The sequence below is a fragment of the Ursus americanus genome, chromosome 33, assembly GCF_024610735.1.
Source record: "Ursus americanus isolate L20-20 chromosome 33, mUrsAme1.1.p, whole genome shotgun sequence".
Classification (NCBI taxonomy): Eukaryota; Metazoa; Chordata; class Mammalia; order Carnivora; family Ursidae; genus Ursus; species Ursus americanus.
This window is the reverse complement of record NC_142159.1, coordinates 25,269,224-25,284,006: the sequence shown is the minus strand read 5'-3', so window position 1 is coordinate 25,284,006 and position 14,783 is coordinate 25,269,224. Positions and strand designations below refer to the sequence as shown.

General features: G+C 41.4%; 1 protein-coding gene across 1 annotated transcript in view; it reads left to right on the top strand.

Moving 5' to 3' along the window:
• The window catches only part of PER3 (period circadian regulator 3), a 45,684-nt gene that overhangs the window by 16,593 nt on the left and 14,308 nt on the right, over positions 1 to 14,783 (top strand). Inside the window, 7 exon segments of the mRNA XM_087858720.1 lie at positions 94 to 172; positions 1,914 to 2,020; positions 2,288 to 2,395; positions 2,398 to 2,443; positions 6,217 to 6,322; positions 7,271 to 7,374; positions 7,830 to 7,955. Coding sequence (XP_087714846.1) covers positions 94 to 172; positions 1,914 to 2,020; positions 2,288 to 2,395; positions 2,398 to 2,443; positions 6,217 to 6,322; positions 7,271 to 7,374; positions 7,830 to 7,955 — 676 coding nt within the window.

Below are 14,783 nucleotides of genomic sequence, written 5' to 3'. Positions count from 1 at the left end.
CAGATAGAGGTGTTGTTCCTCTGTAAGAAGTGGTCAGCAAAGCGGATGACTAATTAGATATTTGCCTTTAGCGAGTCTTTCTGTTTTTCATAGCTCCTCGAATCCCGGTGGATAAAAGAATTTTCACCACGACACACACCCCAGGGTGTGTCTTTCTTGAAATAGATGAAAGGTAAGTGCTTCTTTAAGCCTGAAAGAAATTGTGTTTCTGGAAAAAGAAAAATGAGACCATTTACATTATGTTGACATGCCTACCCCTACATGATGAGATGGACGTCTAACCGTTTGCCCGGTTGCTTTCTTAGCTTGAAGCTTATGTTTTCCTGTAAGTATCTTGCACATTATGCTTCTACGGTTTATAAGTTATATTTGATTTCACAACAGTCTGCTTTAGGTAAGTCAGGAATTATTGTCCCACGTTAACGAGAGGACAGCGACCATGGATATGGTATGTGATTGTCCTCAAAAGGAGACCAGAACTTGAACTCTGGCCTCCAGTTCCCGTGCCAGCATGATTTCCACCAGACACGTGCTTCCCTAAACACCTTTGACGAAATGTTTATTAGTCTGAAGTGAGGAGGACAAACAAAAGGAAAATAAGAACTGATTTTTTTTTTTTTGGTGAAGCTGAGTTTACTTAATTTAAAGCATCATCAGTCATTTTGAACTTATGTCTTTTCTACTTTTTTTTCATATTTTAGTGGTCTTACTTAAAGATTAGTGGTGGTAGATAGCAGTTGTTGCTTATTGTTGTTTTTTAAATACTTTTATTTGGAAAATAAACATTGTTTTCCCCTGATGAGTACCCTCTGTTTCCCCCCATGGTGTTTTTTGGTTTTTTTTAAGATTTTATTTATTTATTTGACAGAGAGAGAGACAGCCAGCGAGAGAGGGAACACAAGCAGGGGGAGTGGGAGAGGAAGAAGCAGGCTTCCAGAAGAAGAGCCTGATGTGGGGCTCGATCCCAGAACGCAGGGATCACGCCCTGAGCCAAAGGCAGACGCTTAAAGACTGAGCCGCCCAGGCGCCCGCCCCATGTTTATTTTTGAATTTTACTTATTGGTGAAATCTGGAAATCGGGGGCTCAGTGCACCGTGGTGCACAGAAGTGTAAAGCAACAAAGTCAGAATGGCTGGTACAGTTATGATAGTTATTAATTTTGATTTTTGAAAAATCTTAACATCTGAAAATAGGTTTATTTAATAATAGATACCCTGAAACTAAACAGTAGTTGGTGAAATACTTTGCATCATGGAGTCTGTAGAGAGTAAGAACATTTAGTTGCAAATATCCTGGTAATGGCTTAAATTTATTGCATTGGAAATGTTTGTGAATTTGTGCGCAGAGAAGACATTTACGGAGTCAGTTTTTTCTAAGTCATCCTGAAGGCTCTGCATTCACCGCTCTCCCGTGAAGCTCCATCCTGCACATGTCTTTGTGTTCCTGGCGTCTACTGGTTATTACCTTCTGGGAAACACTGTTTCTGTGCACTTTTAATCGTGCTGGATAAATCTGTAGCCTGCTTTATTCACTTAACACCATAAGCATTCTTCTGCCCTATGATGTGATCTTTGTAAACTTTTTAAATGGGGAAGGGGGCGTCAGAGACCCCTGAGGAACTTGCTAAAAATACGGATTCCTCATCTTACCCCAGAAACTTTGATTTGGTGAGGCTGTGAATCATTTTCTAGCAAGTTCCATAGGCAACTTTGACATAACATGTCCAGTGCCTGGCATTTCTTAGATTATGGAACCATATCCCCATGGCTCCTTTTATAAATGCTGGAATGACATCTTTTGCATACCTTTTTTTTCATATTTAGGACTAAGTAAGGAAGTATTGTTTAAAGCGTATAAAGGCTGAAAATGGCTTGCTGCGTGTAACGTGCTGTCTGTGCTGTGTCTCTACCCAGAGCGGGGCCTCTGCTGGGTTACCTACGTCAGGATCTGATGGGAACGTCTGTCTTAGCATTTCTGCACCCAGAGGATCGTTCTCTCATGCTCGCTGTACACCAGAAAGGTCAGGACCTGCCTCTTTATAGGAGGAAGTATTTCTGTAACCACTCATCCGCTCTAATTTTTCATTTCATTTCTTGTTAGGTCTTCTCCTTAGCTCTTAATCACTAGAGCTCAGCCTTTAACAGGTGAGCACTCTGGGGAGATGCTCAAACAGTTTTTTTTCTATTTTGACATTCTGAAAAAATTAAAAATAAATGCCTAGAAAAAGACATTTGCAATAAATATCGGCATGAAATAAATTCTCATCTCGTCGTATTATCTTATATAGTCTCAAAGTACGCAGGCCACCCTCCCTTTGAACACTCACCCATTCGATTTTGTACTCAAAACGGAGATGACATCGTCCTGGACTCCAGCTGGTCCAGCTTTGTGAACCCGTGAGCTAGAAGGTGTCTTTCATCATGGGTGGGCATAAAGTTTGAACGTAAGTTGGTCAGTGCTCATGGTTTTAGAAGACCCTTTTTACCAGATAGCATTCTGCCCCCCACTGACTCCCTTCGACTCAGTTGGCACATAAACTAAATAAAGAACAGATTTTTTTTTTAAAGTGCTTTTGGAAGACTGGCAGTGTGTGTCAAGAACCTTGAAAGATTTCTACCTCTTTGACCTCATGATTCCCTTATGGAAATAGTCTAAGGAGATATGCCTCGATACGAAGATAGCTTTATAATGAAAAGACATATTTTGCACCATTGTTCAATCATACTGGTGGACCTCGAGTAGCTTATATGTCGATCATTAAGTATGTCCTAGACTATTCGTTTGACATGTTGTATTACTGGTCAAAGGAAGTTTTTGCAAAGATTACATAACATGAGAAATTGATATATATTAGATTTAAAAAGCAGCATACGAAATTGTTTATACCATCTGAATATAAACGTGTTCAAATACACACAAACACTGTGAAGTAGGAGAAAGAAGAAGAAAGGAAATAAGATACAGATTTTGGCTATTTGTAGGGTAATGGGATAAAGGGGTTTTTGGGTTTTTTGTTTTTTGTTTTTTTGCCTTTTCTGTATTTTAAACTTCTCTTTAGTGACCACGTAAAACTTTTTATATCTGCTTCTGTTGTCAAATTCCACTTATTTGTGTCCATTTTATCCAATCTTTATTTTTAAAAAGTAGATTCTTTAGTTTTTGTTTTCTTGCCAACACAGCTGCCTCAAGCCTGTTTGATTACTGCTACCTATCCATGTACCAGAAACTTCCGAAATGGGTCTAGAACAAACTGGCCCGCCGCTCTTGTCGCCTAAAATACTCCCAGTCCCTTGACGTTTTGTTTAAAATTTAAAATTGACCTTGTAGTTTTCTCAGCTGGGCCTTGGGTTCCCCTGTGGTATCGCTTTTGGGTTTTTTTAGCATGGAGACTCTACTTAACTCTTTAGAATCATGCTGAGATTGAGAAATTATGTCTTTTGGGTTCCGCTGTACAGCGTTGTGCACATAAGCATAAAACTGAGAACAGTTGGTCTACCAATAAGACCTGCTGTCGCATCTTAATACTATAATAGAGGATACTCAGCCATGGTGAGAGACTGTCCCAAGGTCCTCCTATGTCTTTGTGCTCTGGGGTTTGGCCTCTGAGCAGAGCAGGTCTGGATCCCTAATGGGAGAAATGGGCTCCTTGCTGCCCTAACTCAAGAGGCCAGTTTGTGCTCGAAAACTAATGTAATAACGAGGATAAGAAATATGACTTCCACGTCAGTGTTATTCATGTTGGTCAGAAAGGACTTTTTTTTCCCGGTAGGAAAATCTGTGGGGAAATGAAAGTAAAATCAGGTGGTTGCTTAGTATGACTACAGGAAACCCCAGAGCAAGTGTGATTGCTTTCATGAAGTGTCCCTCTGGGTGTCTGTCGATCGGTCTGCATGCCCTCCCCGTCAGTGCCAGAGCCATGTCCTAGATGCCCCAAATGTCCTTTTGGTTTGATTACACAATGTGTGAAATTAACTGATAATATAAGTACTCATGGTGTTTGCAGCTTAAAAAAAAAATTATACCAGTATTTGCATCTCAATTTCTGGGATTATGTGAGGGAAAAACTTAGAGTCTAGTAAGCATTCATCGCTCTTGTAAAATAATCGTCCATTATATTCATCCAACTGTTTTAACGAGTACTTACAGATCACCTGCTGAGCTGGACTTTGTGCTAGACCCCGAGACCAAGATGGTAGACCACACAGACATCATCCCCACCGTCCTGGGGCCCACAGTGCTGTGGGAGAGCCAGGACCTAGAAATGGCGTGTGTGGAATGGAGTTTTGGCAAGTGTGAGGTTGAAATGGGAAGAGTGAGGGGGAACAGTGAGGGTGTTCAGCGGGGAACCTAGCCACCTCTCGTGGGTGGCAGGTGATGTGCTGTTACCTCTCGTCCTACAGATAATAGCCATGTACTCGACAAAAGAGTAACTTTCGCAGAGGTCCTTTGAGGAGGAGGTTGGGAAGTGGAGAACAGAACCGGTTTTCTCCCTGACCCCTCAAGCAGCGTCCTTCCATAGCCAGTGGCCTAGCGCTGCACGGCATTTGCCACTTTCTGGTCAAGGCTGCGTCTCCATAGCCTGCACGTTCGTCAGCTTGAGTTACGTGATTACTGACTAAAGATACAACCTGGCTTTGTAGAAAGTTTCACAGACAAGACCAGATCTCATAACACAAAGCAGTTGGTTCTATTTCCATTCCAGAATTTCACTTGAAAAACAAACCCAAACATTTCTGGAAGGTATTCAAGCTCATAGTGCATGGACAGATTTATCATGGGTCAGATGTACCTTACCCCAGATTGCTCCTTCACTGATGGATTCATTCTTGTACGTGCCAGGCACTGTTGGAGGCACCAGAGAGGTGAACACAGCAGGCCAGAGAGCCTGACCCCACAGAGCTCACATGCCAGTGGGAAGCTGGGGGGCACAGGCAGCAGATGGGCCAAGGGGGTGCCACGTACAGTGTGTCAGGCAGTGCACTCAAGCACAGTTTGCCCTGAACATTCCACATGCACCATGCTGTGCTGATAACTTGTCATTTGACACCACCCACGGTCTGCACGCCGCGGGAGACGACATGGCCATGGGGGTCTGGACAGAGAGGGAATGGGTCTCCAGAGGCAGAGAGCTTCCTGACTACTTTTATGACACTGCTAATATGGTTTTTTGATAATTATTTCTGTCTTTGGGAAAGTATCTCAGTTATTAGAGAATTGGGTTGTGTGTTGTGAGAAACAGCACGATGGCAGAATGGAAAGGGAAGGCACTGGCTTTGGAGTCAGGCGTGTAGATTCAAACCCGGACTGCTGCTTCTCAGGTATGAGAGTCGGCAAGTGACCCACCTTCTCTGGCATCACAATGATTCCTGCTTTGTAGGGGTGTGAGGACTCAGGAGATGACAGGTCTGACTCAGTGTATTGCATTAATAGTACTTGAGTTACCTGAGGTACTGAGAGGCAATACATTGTGGTGGCAAAAGTGCACGCCGGAGCCTAGACTCTGGTCCCTTCGTGAATACCTGCTTAGACTTTACCAGCTGGGGGACTTTGAGAAGTTTTCAGCTCCGGTGGAGGTAATACTTGATAGAGCACTTGGAACGGTGCCTGGCACATCGTGAGGGTTTAGAAAATGTTATTCTTGCTGTAGGTTATAAAAGCAGTTCCTGTCACATAGAAGGTCCTAAATGAACGTCATTTCCTTCTCTTCTTTGTGATGTTTTCTGCTGGCACATCTGCCTCTCGCTGTGTTCAGGTGGTAGTTTTGAACTGCACACTGTGACAGCCACATTCTCACCAATAGTTGGGTTGCTAAAATGATTAGGTATGTTAAACGTTAAATGTTGTTTGGCAGACCTAGGGTCTTAAAATTTCTACAATAGGCTACTGAGTTAATGTTAAAATTTGAGGCCAGTAGTTGTTGAAGATATTTTGGTAGCTAAGGAGGTTACTTGTCACTGATTTTCACATCACAAAACAGTGCTGACCCAGACGTTGAAAGATTAGAGCTCTAGACAACCTAAAGAAACCGCTTAATGTCTTTGTATTTTTCCTGCCTCCACGGATGGATTTAGCTTTGTATTTTCTATTTGAAGTCAGAGAGTTGCTTTGTATAAGTATAGATTTATTACTTGAACACTCTATTTAAAAATCACTGTAGACTTCATTGTAAATTAATTTTGAATTGCTTGACTCCATCTTTCACTTGGCACTTTGTAGGAGTCCACTGAATGAGGATGTTTTTGCTACCAGAAAGAGAAAGACCAACAGTAAGGACAAAGACATAACAGAATTACAAGAACAAATTCACAGACTCCTCTTACAGGTAAAGTGAGATTTTAAGAAGCAAACACAAAATTTCCATAATCGTGTTTTATTTTAACAGTTGATCTTAGTAAAGCCACCCCACGAAAATACATCGCAGGGAGAGAGACATCTTTACCCTCTGCGTTCCAGGAATTTTTGTCTTCCTGTTTTTGTTTTTAAATTCAGTTCTATTCACCTTGTTTTCCTTTTCCTGAGTGAAATACAGAGAACATTCTTGTAAGATCCCATTCTGAGGGAGCAAACCAAGTCGGCAGGTAACAGGGAAGCTGCTTCTAAATGAGGGCGTCCTTCTTGTATTCCCAACGCTACCCGTGGGCTCAGCGTCTGGGTCTTGGCTTCAGTATTTTAAAAAACAATTCCAATTTTAAAGGTGGGGGCAGAGGGATGGCAGGTCTCCGTATCAGGTTCTTACAAGGCAAACGTGGGGAAAACTGTCTGTTGAAAACAAACGCCAAGAATGATTCCTGCTGGAGATTCCGTTAATAAACCGGTTAAGCGTTTACGGATGGTGTCACCGAGAAAACCGTGAGCCCGGCACTTTCCAAACGGTCTTTCATAGAATCTCTGGGGTTCACCGGTCAAGGTCATGGAACAAAGCAGGGTGTATATTTAATCTCTTCTGTCTGTTCTAAACTCAGCATCAAGAGCTAGAGTTTATTTTCATATTTTGTTGAATCTGTTCTGTGTGGCTTTCCAACAATTCGTTGTTCTAGAAATGCCCCCCTAGTCTAGAAAAGGAGGCCCAGCCCTTGAGAATTGCTGAAAGGAGCGAGGCATGCCCTTTCTGTCAGCGTCCGAGTTCAAGGCGTCAGCCTTCACACGCCCGACGTAGGGGTTCGGGGGCAGCCATGTTAGTGTTCAGGGGCGGCCATGTTAGTGTTCAGGGGTCGCGCGGAAACGCTGAGCGGCCGCCGGAGCTCCGAGCCGCGCCTCCCTCTTCCTTCAGCCGGTTCCCGCGAGCGCCACCAGCGGCTATGGAAGCCTGGGCAGCCTCGCGTCGTACAGTGAGTCCAGCGGGACCCGCGCCCAGGCGGCACGCAGGGAACCCGTACGTGAGCGACGGCGTGTGTGCGTGCGTGCGTGCGTGCGGCGTCCTTTCCGTCCCCTGCCTCAGGGTGTGCGATGTGTCAGGACCGCTTCCACCCTCGGCGCACAGCACTTCTTGTTGCATGTTCTTGACCCGCTGGGACCGTGTTTGATAAACAGACATCCTCATCCAGTTCGGTGCGGAAAAATGTCTGTAAAAAGAAAATACCACCCTCGGAAGGTGATATTTGGGTCCCTTGTGTGCTTTCTCATAATTTCCGTGTTGTGGGCAGATTTACGTAAAGTTGCATTTGTACGAGGGGCCCCGTGGGAGTCGTTATTATGCCTGTAGTCATGTCTTCAGAGAACCGGAAGTTCAACGTATTTTGTTCGTTTTTTAATGCGTTTATTGTGTTTGTTTATCTTTTAATTAATTTTCTAATTTTTGAAACATATTCTGTCATTCTTTTCCCTACGTGGACTTTGCAGCAGGTCTATGCCAGTGTAAACAAAATTAAGAATCCAGGTCAGCAGCTCTGCATTGAGTCAGTGGCCAAGTCACCAGATAAGCGAGCGACGGGGACGCGCATGGGACGGCCCGGTGAGTCAGCAGGGCAGCCCCCAACCTCCGCCCGCGGTTCTGCCCTCTTCTGCGTGGGCGTGGCGCGTGCCAGCACAAAGCACTGCCACCTTTCACACTGACTTGCCCAGATGGTGACAGTAATAATGCTAATGGTAGCAGCAGATACTCTGAAAGCTAAATGGGATTAGCGTGTAATTTCTGTATATGTCCACCGAAGAATTAATGTTTTTGATATTACCAACAGATCCATAGTTCTCCCACACGAGACATCTGTCAACCGAAAGAGTTAATTTTAGAATGGGTCTCATAATAATCCCTTCCTGTCATTTAGAACAAATGAAGAATATTTATGACCTTCATTGAATGAAAAACTGGGGACTTTTTTTTTTCTTTTTTGATACATTTACTTTTCTCAGATATGAGCTAAGGAGCATTCGGAAGGAATTGGATCACTCATGATAATTGATGTTATTTAGAAAAGTCAACCTACTGGCCTTATAGAGCAGAGGAAGGATCAATCATATCAACTTAGTGTAGTTGGCTTTCTCTTCATTTATCTTCCTGAATGTTAATAAGTTTGGAAGTCTTTGTAAGTTTGGTCCCTGAATGTTATTAATGGTCTCTATCATGGTCGAATGTGGGTATTTTACACAGTAGGGGTGAAATTTCTTCTCTAAGGTCAATAAAAATTAAAAAAAATAGTAGCTATATTTTTCAGGGCTTGCCATGGTTTACAAAACAAAAGCATCCACCTGCTGCTCCTACGGGTGATATCATGAGGGGCCCAGGCTGCCGTCTGGGTACAGCGCATCCAGTCCTTCCATTTTTCTTGTCTCCTTGGTAGGAGATTTAACCTTCTGCTTCTCTCTGTTGCCATAGATGTAAGGGCATGAGATAGAAACACCACCTTTTTTTGTCCCTTGAAACCATCAGATTCCCTCTCCGCAAAATAATTTATTTGAATATCTTCTTGCTGTATATCATTATCCATGTCCTAGCATTGGAACTTCTGTAGGGGGGTTTGAAGGCTAAAATTTCTTTCTTTTTTTTTTTTTTTAAAGATTTTATTTATTTATTAGACAGAGATAGAGACAGCCAGCGAGAGAGGGAACACAAGCAGGGGGAGTGGGAGAGGAAGAAGCAGGTTCATAGCCGAGGAGCCTGATGTGGGGCTCGATCCCATAACGCCGGGATCACGCCCTGAGCCGAAGGCAGACGCTTAACCGCTGTGCCACCCAGGCGCCCCTGAAGGCTAACATTTCTAAATGTTTTATTGTCTTGTCCACTTTGTGCTGCTCACTGCTGCTTGGGCCTAGGACCTCATTTTAGGGCCACAATTTTATGTCCTGACCTCTGTATTTCTTGTCAGAGTACAAATCGTTTCTCACCTTCTGGTTTGTTCCATTTCTTATCATCTACCATTGATCTGGAAATGCTGTCAGTACCATGGTTTGAAGGCTGTGTTTTTAAGCAGTCATCAATATTCCATCATTCACCATTTTATAAAATTCAAGCTATAACTAATTCTGTGTATTTATGATGCTATTCTAGAAACTGATATTATTCTCCGACTTAGCTATGGCTGTATGTGACTCTAACACAGATAGGTTGTCACTTTTGAAGGAGAAGGAAAATCTGCCATTTGATATTGCTTGGGGGGAACTATTGTTACTTGGGCATCTTGATTTTATTAACATCTTAAGACCTACAAGTTTAAAGAGGTAGTAAAAAATCTTAATACTCCTTACTCAAGAGAAACAATTATGTAACTTAAAGATAAAAATGCTGTAGTTTAAAAATTAGAAATAGCACCCATCAGGGGCGCCTGGGTGGCGCAGTCGTTGAGCGTCTGCCTTCAGCTCAGGGCGTGATCCCAGTGTTATGGGATCGAGCCCCACATCGGGCTCCTCCGCTGGGAGCCTGCTTCTTCCTCTCCTACTCCCCCTGCTTGTGTTCCCTCTCTCGCTGGCTGTCTCTCTCTCTCTGTCAACTAAATAAATAAAATCTTTAAAAAAAAAAAAAGAAAGAAATAGCACCAATCAAAAGGAAAATACTAAATAATCATTGTAAACATGTTTTATATGCAGGGTGTCAGAGCCAGCAAGAACATAAGGTTTTAAGTATATATTTTTACCTTTCTTATGAGGGCAGGTTAGACTTTGAACTAGAATAAGAAGGGGAATTTTAGAAGTTCATATGGAAAAGCAAGGAGTAATGAAGATATAAAGCCCCTTCATCAGCTACGTATACCCATGCCAGCTTCCAGAAGCAATTGGGGAACTTGGGGGAACATTGACTGTTCTACTTCCAGAGTGGCAGCACCTGAGGGAGAAACACTGATCCATGAACCGAACTCATTCAGGATGAGCGTGCTTTGGTTTGTGCTCAGGGAGGGTTGGAAAAAGCATCATTCCAAACTGACAAGGAAGAAAGCCACATGGCAGTGAGTTCATGAGCTTTCTTGAACCCTTCAGAGTGCTGAAGCTCCGGGGCAGCCAACAGGCCTAAACTCTAAGGGGGCACATGCTTGCGGGGAGACGTGAGATCAAGCCCCGGGTACTGGTGCGCTGGCTGACAGAATCAGCAACTTCAAGAGACCGGCCCTGAGGCACAATACAAAGGGAGGACCACAGGCTGCAAGTGGAACAAATATTGGCAAAAACCCAAAGCTCTCTAGCACACCGGCCACCATGTAGCAAGCACAGAGTGTCACTAGAGGCATTTGAAAGCTGTGATACATCGAGTGAAACCATAGCAACAGCAAATCTCAGAGTGGCCAACAAATTAGTTAGGTTAACTCAAACACAGCCCCAGCAGAAGGAAAGGCATGGCCAGTCTCCGCTGTCTTATACAAGGTGTTCCGTTTTCAACAAATTATGAAGCATATGACAGGGCAAGGAAAAAAAACTGCCAAAAGCCAAAGCAGTCATCAGAACAAGAGTCAGATATGACACAGATGTTGGAACTGTCTGGCAGAGAATTTAAAATAACTACAAATAATATATTAAAGGCTCTAATGGACAGTAAGCAACATGCAAAACCACATGGGTAATCATAGCATAGAGATGAAAAGGATCAAATGCATGAGAGATACACATATACCTTTGATGGGCACTCAACCAAGAAAAGGATCCATAAACTTGAAGATAGATACATAGAAATTACACAAACTGAAACACAAAAGAAAGCTACAGAATAGAGCCTCTCAGAATGTGGAGACACAATCAAATGATCTAACATAAGAGTGATTGGAATCCCAGAAGAAATATTTGAAGAAATAATGGCCAAGAATTTCCCACAGATGAAGACCATCAAGTAGTGTGGATACAAAATAACAAAAACCAATCACAAAATAAAAACACCATGCACTCGAAAAAAACACAACTCCCCACATACTTGGAAATATATTCGAACTGCTGAGAACAAAAGCAAAGGGGATATCTTGAAGGCAGCCAGAGCAACAAAGACAGACTACATACCGGGAAACAAAGGTAAGAATTACAAAGACATTTCCTTAGACACCATGTACACTAGACGACTAAATGTCTTCAGAGGAAAAATAAAACTGTTAGTGCAGAATTCTCTACCTAGTGGAAAGTATCTTTCAGAAATGAAAGAGATAGAAAGATTTCTCAAACAAAAACGGGAAGGGGGGAATGTATTGCCAGCAGATCAATTCTCTGAGAAACACTAAGGGAATTTCTAAAGATGGAGGGAATATGGTAGAGACATAAAACTTGAATCAACACAAAGAAATGAAAAACACTGGAAACGGAATTAATGAAGAAATTTAATTTTTTTACCTATTTTTAATTGCCCTAGAAGGTAACTGACTAAAGCAGAAATACTCTTATGCATTTATGACCTATGTAAAAATACTGCAAAGAATCAGGAGAGGCACTGGAAACATGCTGCTGTGGAGTCCTTACACCAGAAGTGATATGTTATTTGAGGGTAGAAACTGATTTCTTAAAGGTATATGTTGTGAACTTTAGAACAATTATTGGAACTAGTTTCTAAAGAAGTATAAATAATGTCAGCAGAGGAGATAAAGCGGAATTTAAAACATTTAATGCAAAATGAGATAGGAAAGAAATAAAAACCCAGATGGAATAAATGGAAAACAGCTAGCAAAGTGGCATACTTTAATTCAGCTGTTTCGGTAATCACATTAAATGTTAATGTTCTCAGTATACCAGCTGGAAGGCTGAAATTGTCAATTGGATGAGAAAAAAATAAGAGTCAGCTGCATAGTATCTACCAGAACCCATTTTGCAAATAAAAATACAGGTTAAGAGCAAAAGGCTAGAAAAGATATACATGCTAACAGGAATCCAAAGAAAGCTGGAAAGCTGTGTTAATATCAAGTAGTGTAGACTTTAGGACAAGGGACATTATCAGGATTTCAGAGGGATATTGCATGACAACAGACGGGTTGATTCTCTGAGAGCATGTGACAGTCCTAAAAAGTTATGCACCTAACATTAGAGCTTCAAAATACATGGAGTAAACACTGATAAAGACTTTGAGAAGTAAATCTGCAGTGGTCATTAGAGACTGGAACACACCTCTGTCTGATTGATAAAACAAGTGGACAGGAAATCAGTAAAGATGTAGAAGACCTGAACAGCACCATCAACTGAATTGGCCTAATGGACATTGATGGACCACTCCAATCAACAACAACATGATGCCTATGCTTCTCAAGGGCACACGGACCATTCATCAAGATAGACCTTATTCTGGGCCATAATGCAAGCCTTACCAATTTTTTAAAAATATAAATCATAACAAATATATTCTTTGACCTAATGGATTAAACCAGAAATCAGTAACAGGAAGGTTTATCTAGAAAATTCCCAAATGTTTGGAAATTAAAGAACATACCTCTGAATGACCCACAGGTCAAGGCCTTAAGGGAAGTAAAAACATTTTGAACTTGAATGAATTGAAAAAAACAAAAAATTTGTGGAATGCAGCTAAAGCATTGCTTAATGGGAAATTTATAGCATTAACTGATTATATGGGAAAAAGAGGAGAGGTCTCAAATAATCTAAGCTTCCTCCTTAAGAAACAAGAGCAATAAGAGCAAATTAAATCCAAGGTAAGCAGAAGGAAAGAAATCATACAAACCAGATATCAATGGAATTGAGAACAGAAATCAATAAGAGAAAATTAATGAAATCAAAAGCTTTGATAAAAATAAAATTAACAAAACTCTGGCCATACCAATGAAGAAAAGAAGGCAGAAATGCCCACTATTGGGAATGAAAGACCCCACAGATGTTAAAGGGACTACAAACAACTCTATTCCCATAACTTTGGTCTATTAATAACTTGAAAGAAAGAACCTATCAGAACTCAGTGAAAAAGAAATAGATAGCTAGAATAGACATACCTATTACAGATACGGAATTTGAAGTTAAACACCTTCCAAAAAGAAAAATCTAGGCCGAGATGGTTTCACTGGAGAATTCTGTCAAGCATTCAAGGAAGAAAAGTGCCAGTTTCTACATAATCTTTTTCAGAAAATAGAAGACAGAAGAAAATAAAAGGAAGTTTCAAAAGGAAACTCCCAGATCCCTTTTATGAGCCCATTATTATCCTAATACTGAAACAAGATAAAGACAATTCAAGAAAACTACAGACCAGGATCCCTCATCCACATATTTGTAAAATCCCCAATTATATATCATCAAATCAAATCCAGCAAAGTGTAAAAAGGACAAATATACCACAACCAAGTATGATTTATCCTCGGAATGCAAGGCTGGTTCAATATGTGAAAGTCAGCCACATTTATTCACCATATTAATAGAATAAAAAAAGACAAACCCAAAAGGTTATTTTAATAGATGGAGAAAAAGCATGTGAGAAAATTCAACATCCACACATGATAAATGCTCAAAAATTAGAAGTAGAAACGGGATTTCATTAACCTGACAAGAAAGGCATCTATAGAAACCCTTAGCTAACATTATGCTTGATGGTGAGAGAATGCTTTCACCCTAACCCGGAGAACAAGTCAAGGATATCCACTCCCCACGTCTTAACGTCAAACTGGAAGTCCTGTCCACTGCAATAGGCAAGAGAAATAAAAGACATAAGAGATTGGAAAGAAAGAAATAAAACTATTCACGGATGACAGGATTGTCTACATAGAAAAATTCTAAAGAATTTACCAAAAAAGCTCCTACTGATTTTAGCAAGGTTACGAGATACATGGTCAGCATGTGAGATCAATTAAAGTTCTATGTACTAACGAGGAACAATTGCACCAGAATTTTTTTTTTAACTACCCAAAATTGAAATACTTAAAAAATCCAACAGAATATGTGAAACAATCCATATGTGAAAACCTTCAAAACACTGATAAAAGAAAAACTTTAAAATAAAAAGTACTAAGTGAATGAAAGCGGTATCAGGTTCGTGGATTGGAATACAGGATATTGTTGTCAGTTCTCCTCAGTTTGATCTGTACATTCAACGTCATTCCAAGTAAACTCTCAGCACGATTTTTTTTTCTGTATATGTGTCATCAGGCAGGTCCTCTAACTTCTGTGTAAAAAAAAAACTAAAACGGCCAAAACAATTTTGAAAAAGAGCAACATGGGGCGCCTGGGTGGCACGGTGGTTGGGCGTCTGCCTTCGGCTCAGGGCATGATCCCGGCGTTATGGGATCGAGCCCCACATCAGGCTCTTCCGCTGTGAGCCTGCTTCTTCCTCTCCCACTCCCCCTGCTTGTGTTCCCTCTCTCGCTGGCTGTCTCTGTCTCTGTCGAATAAATAAAATCTTAAAAAAAAAAAAGAAAAAGAGCAACAGTGTTGAAGGACTCACTCCATCTGATTTC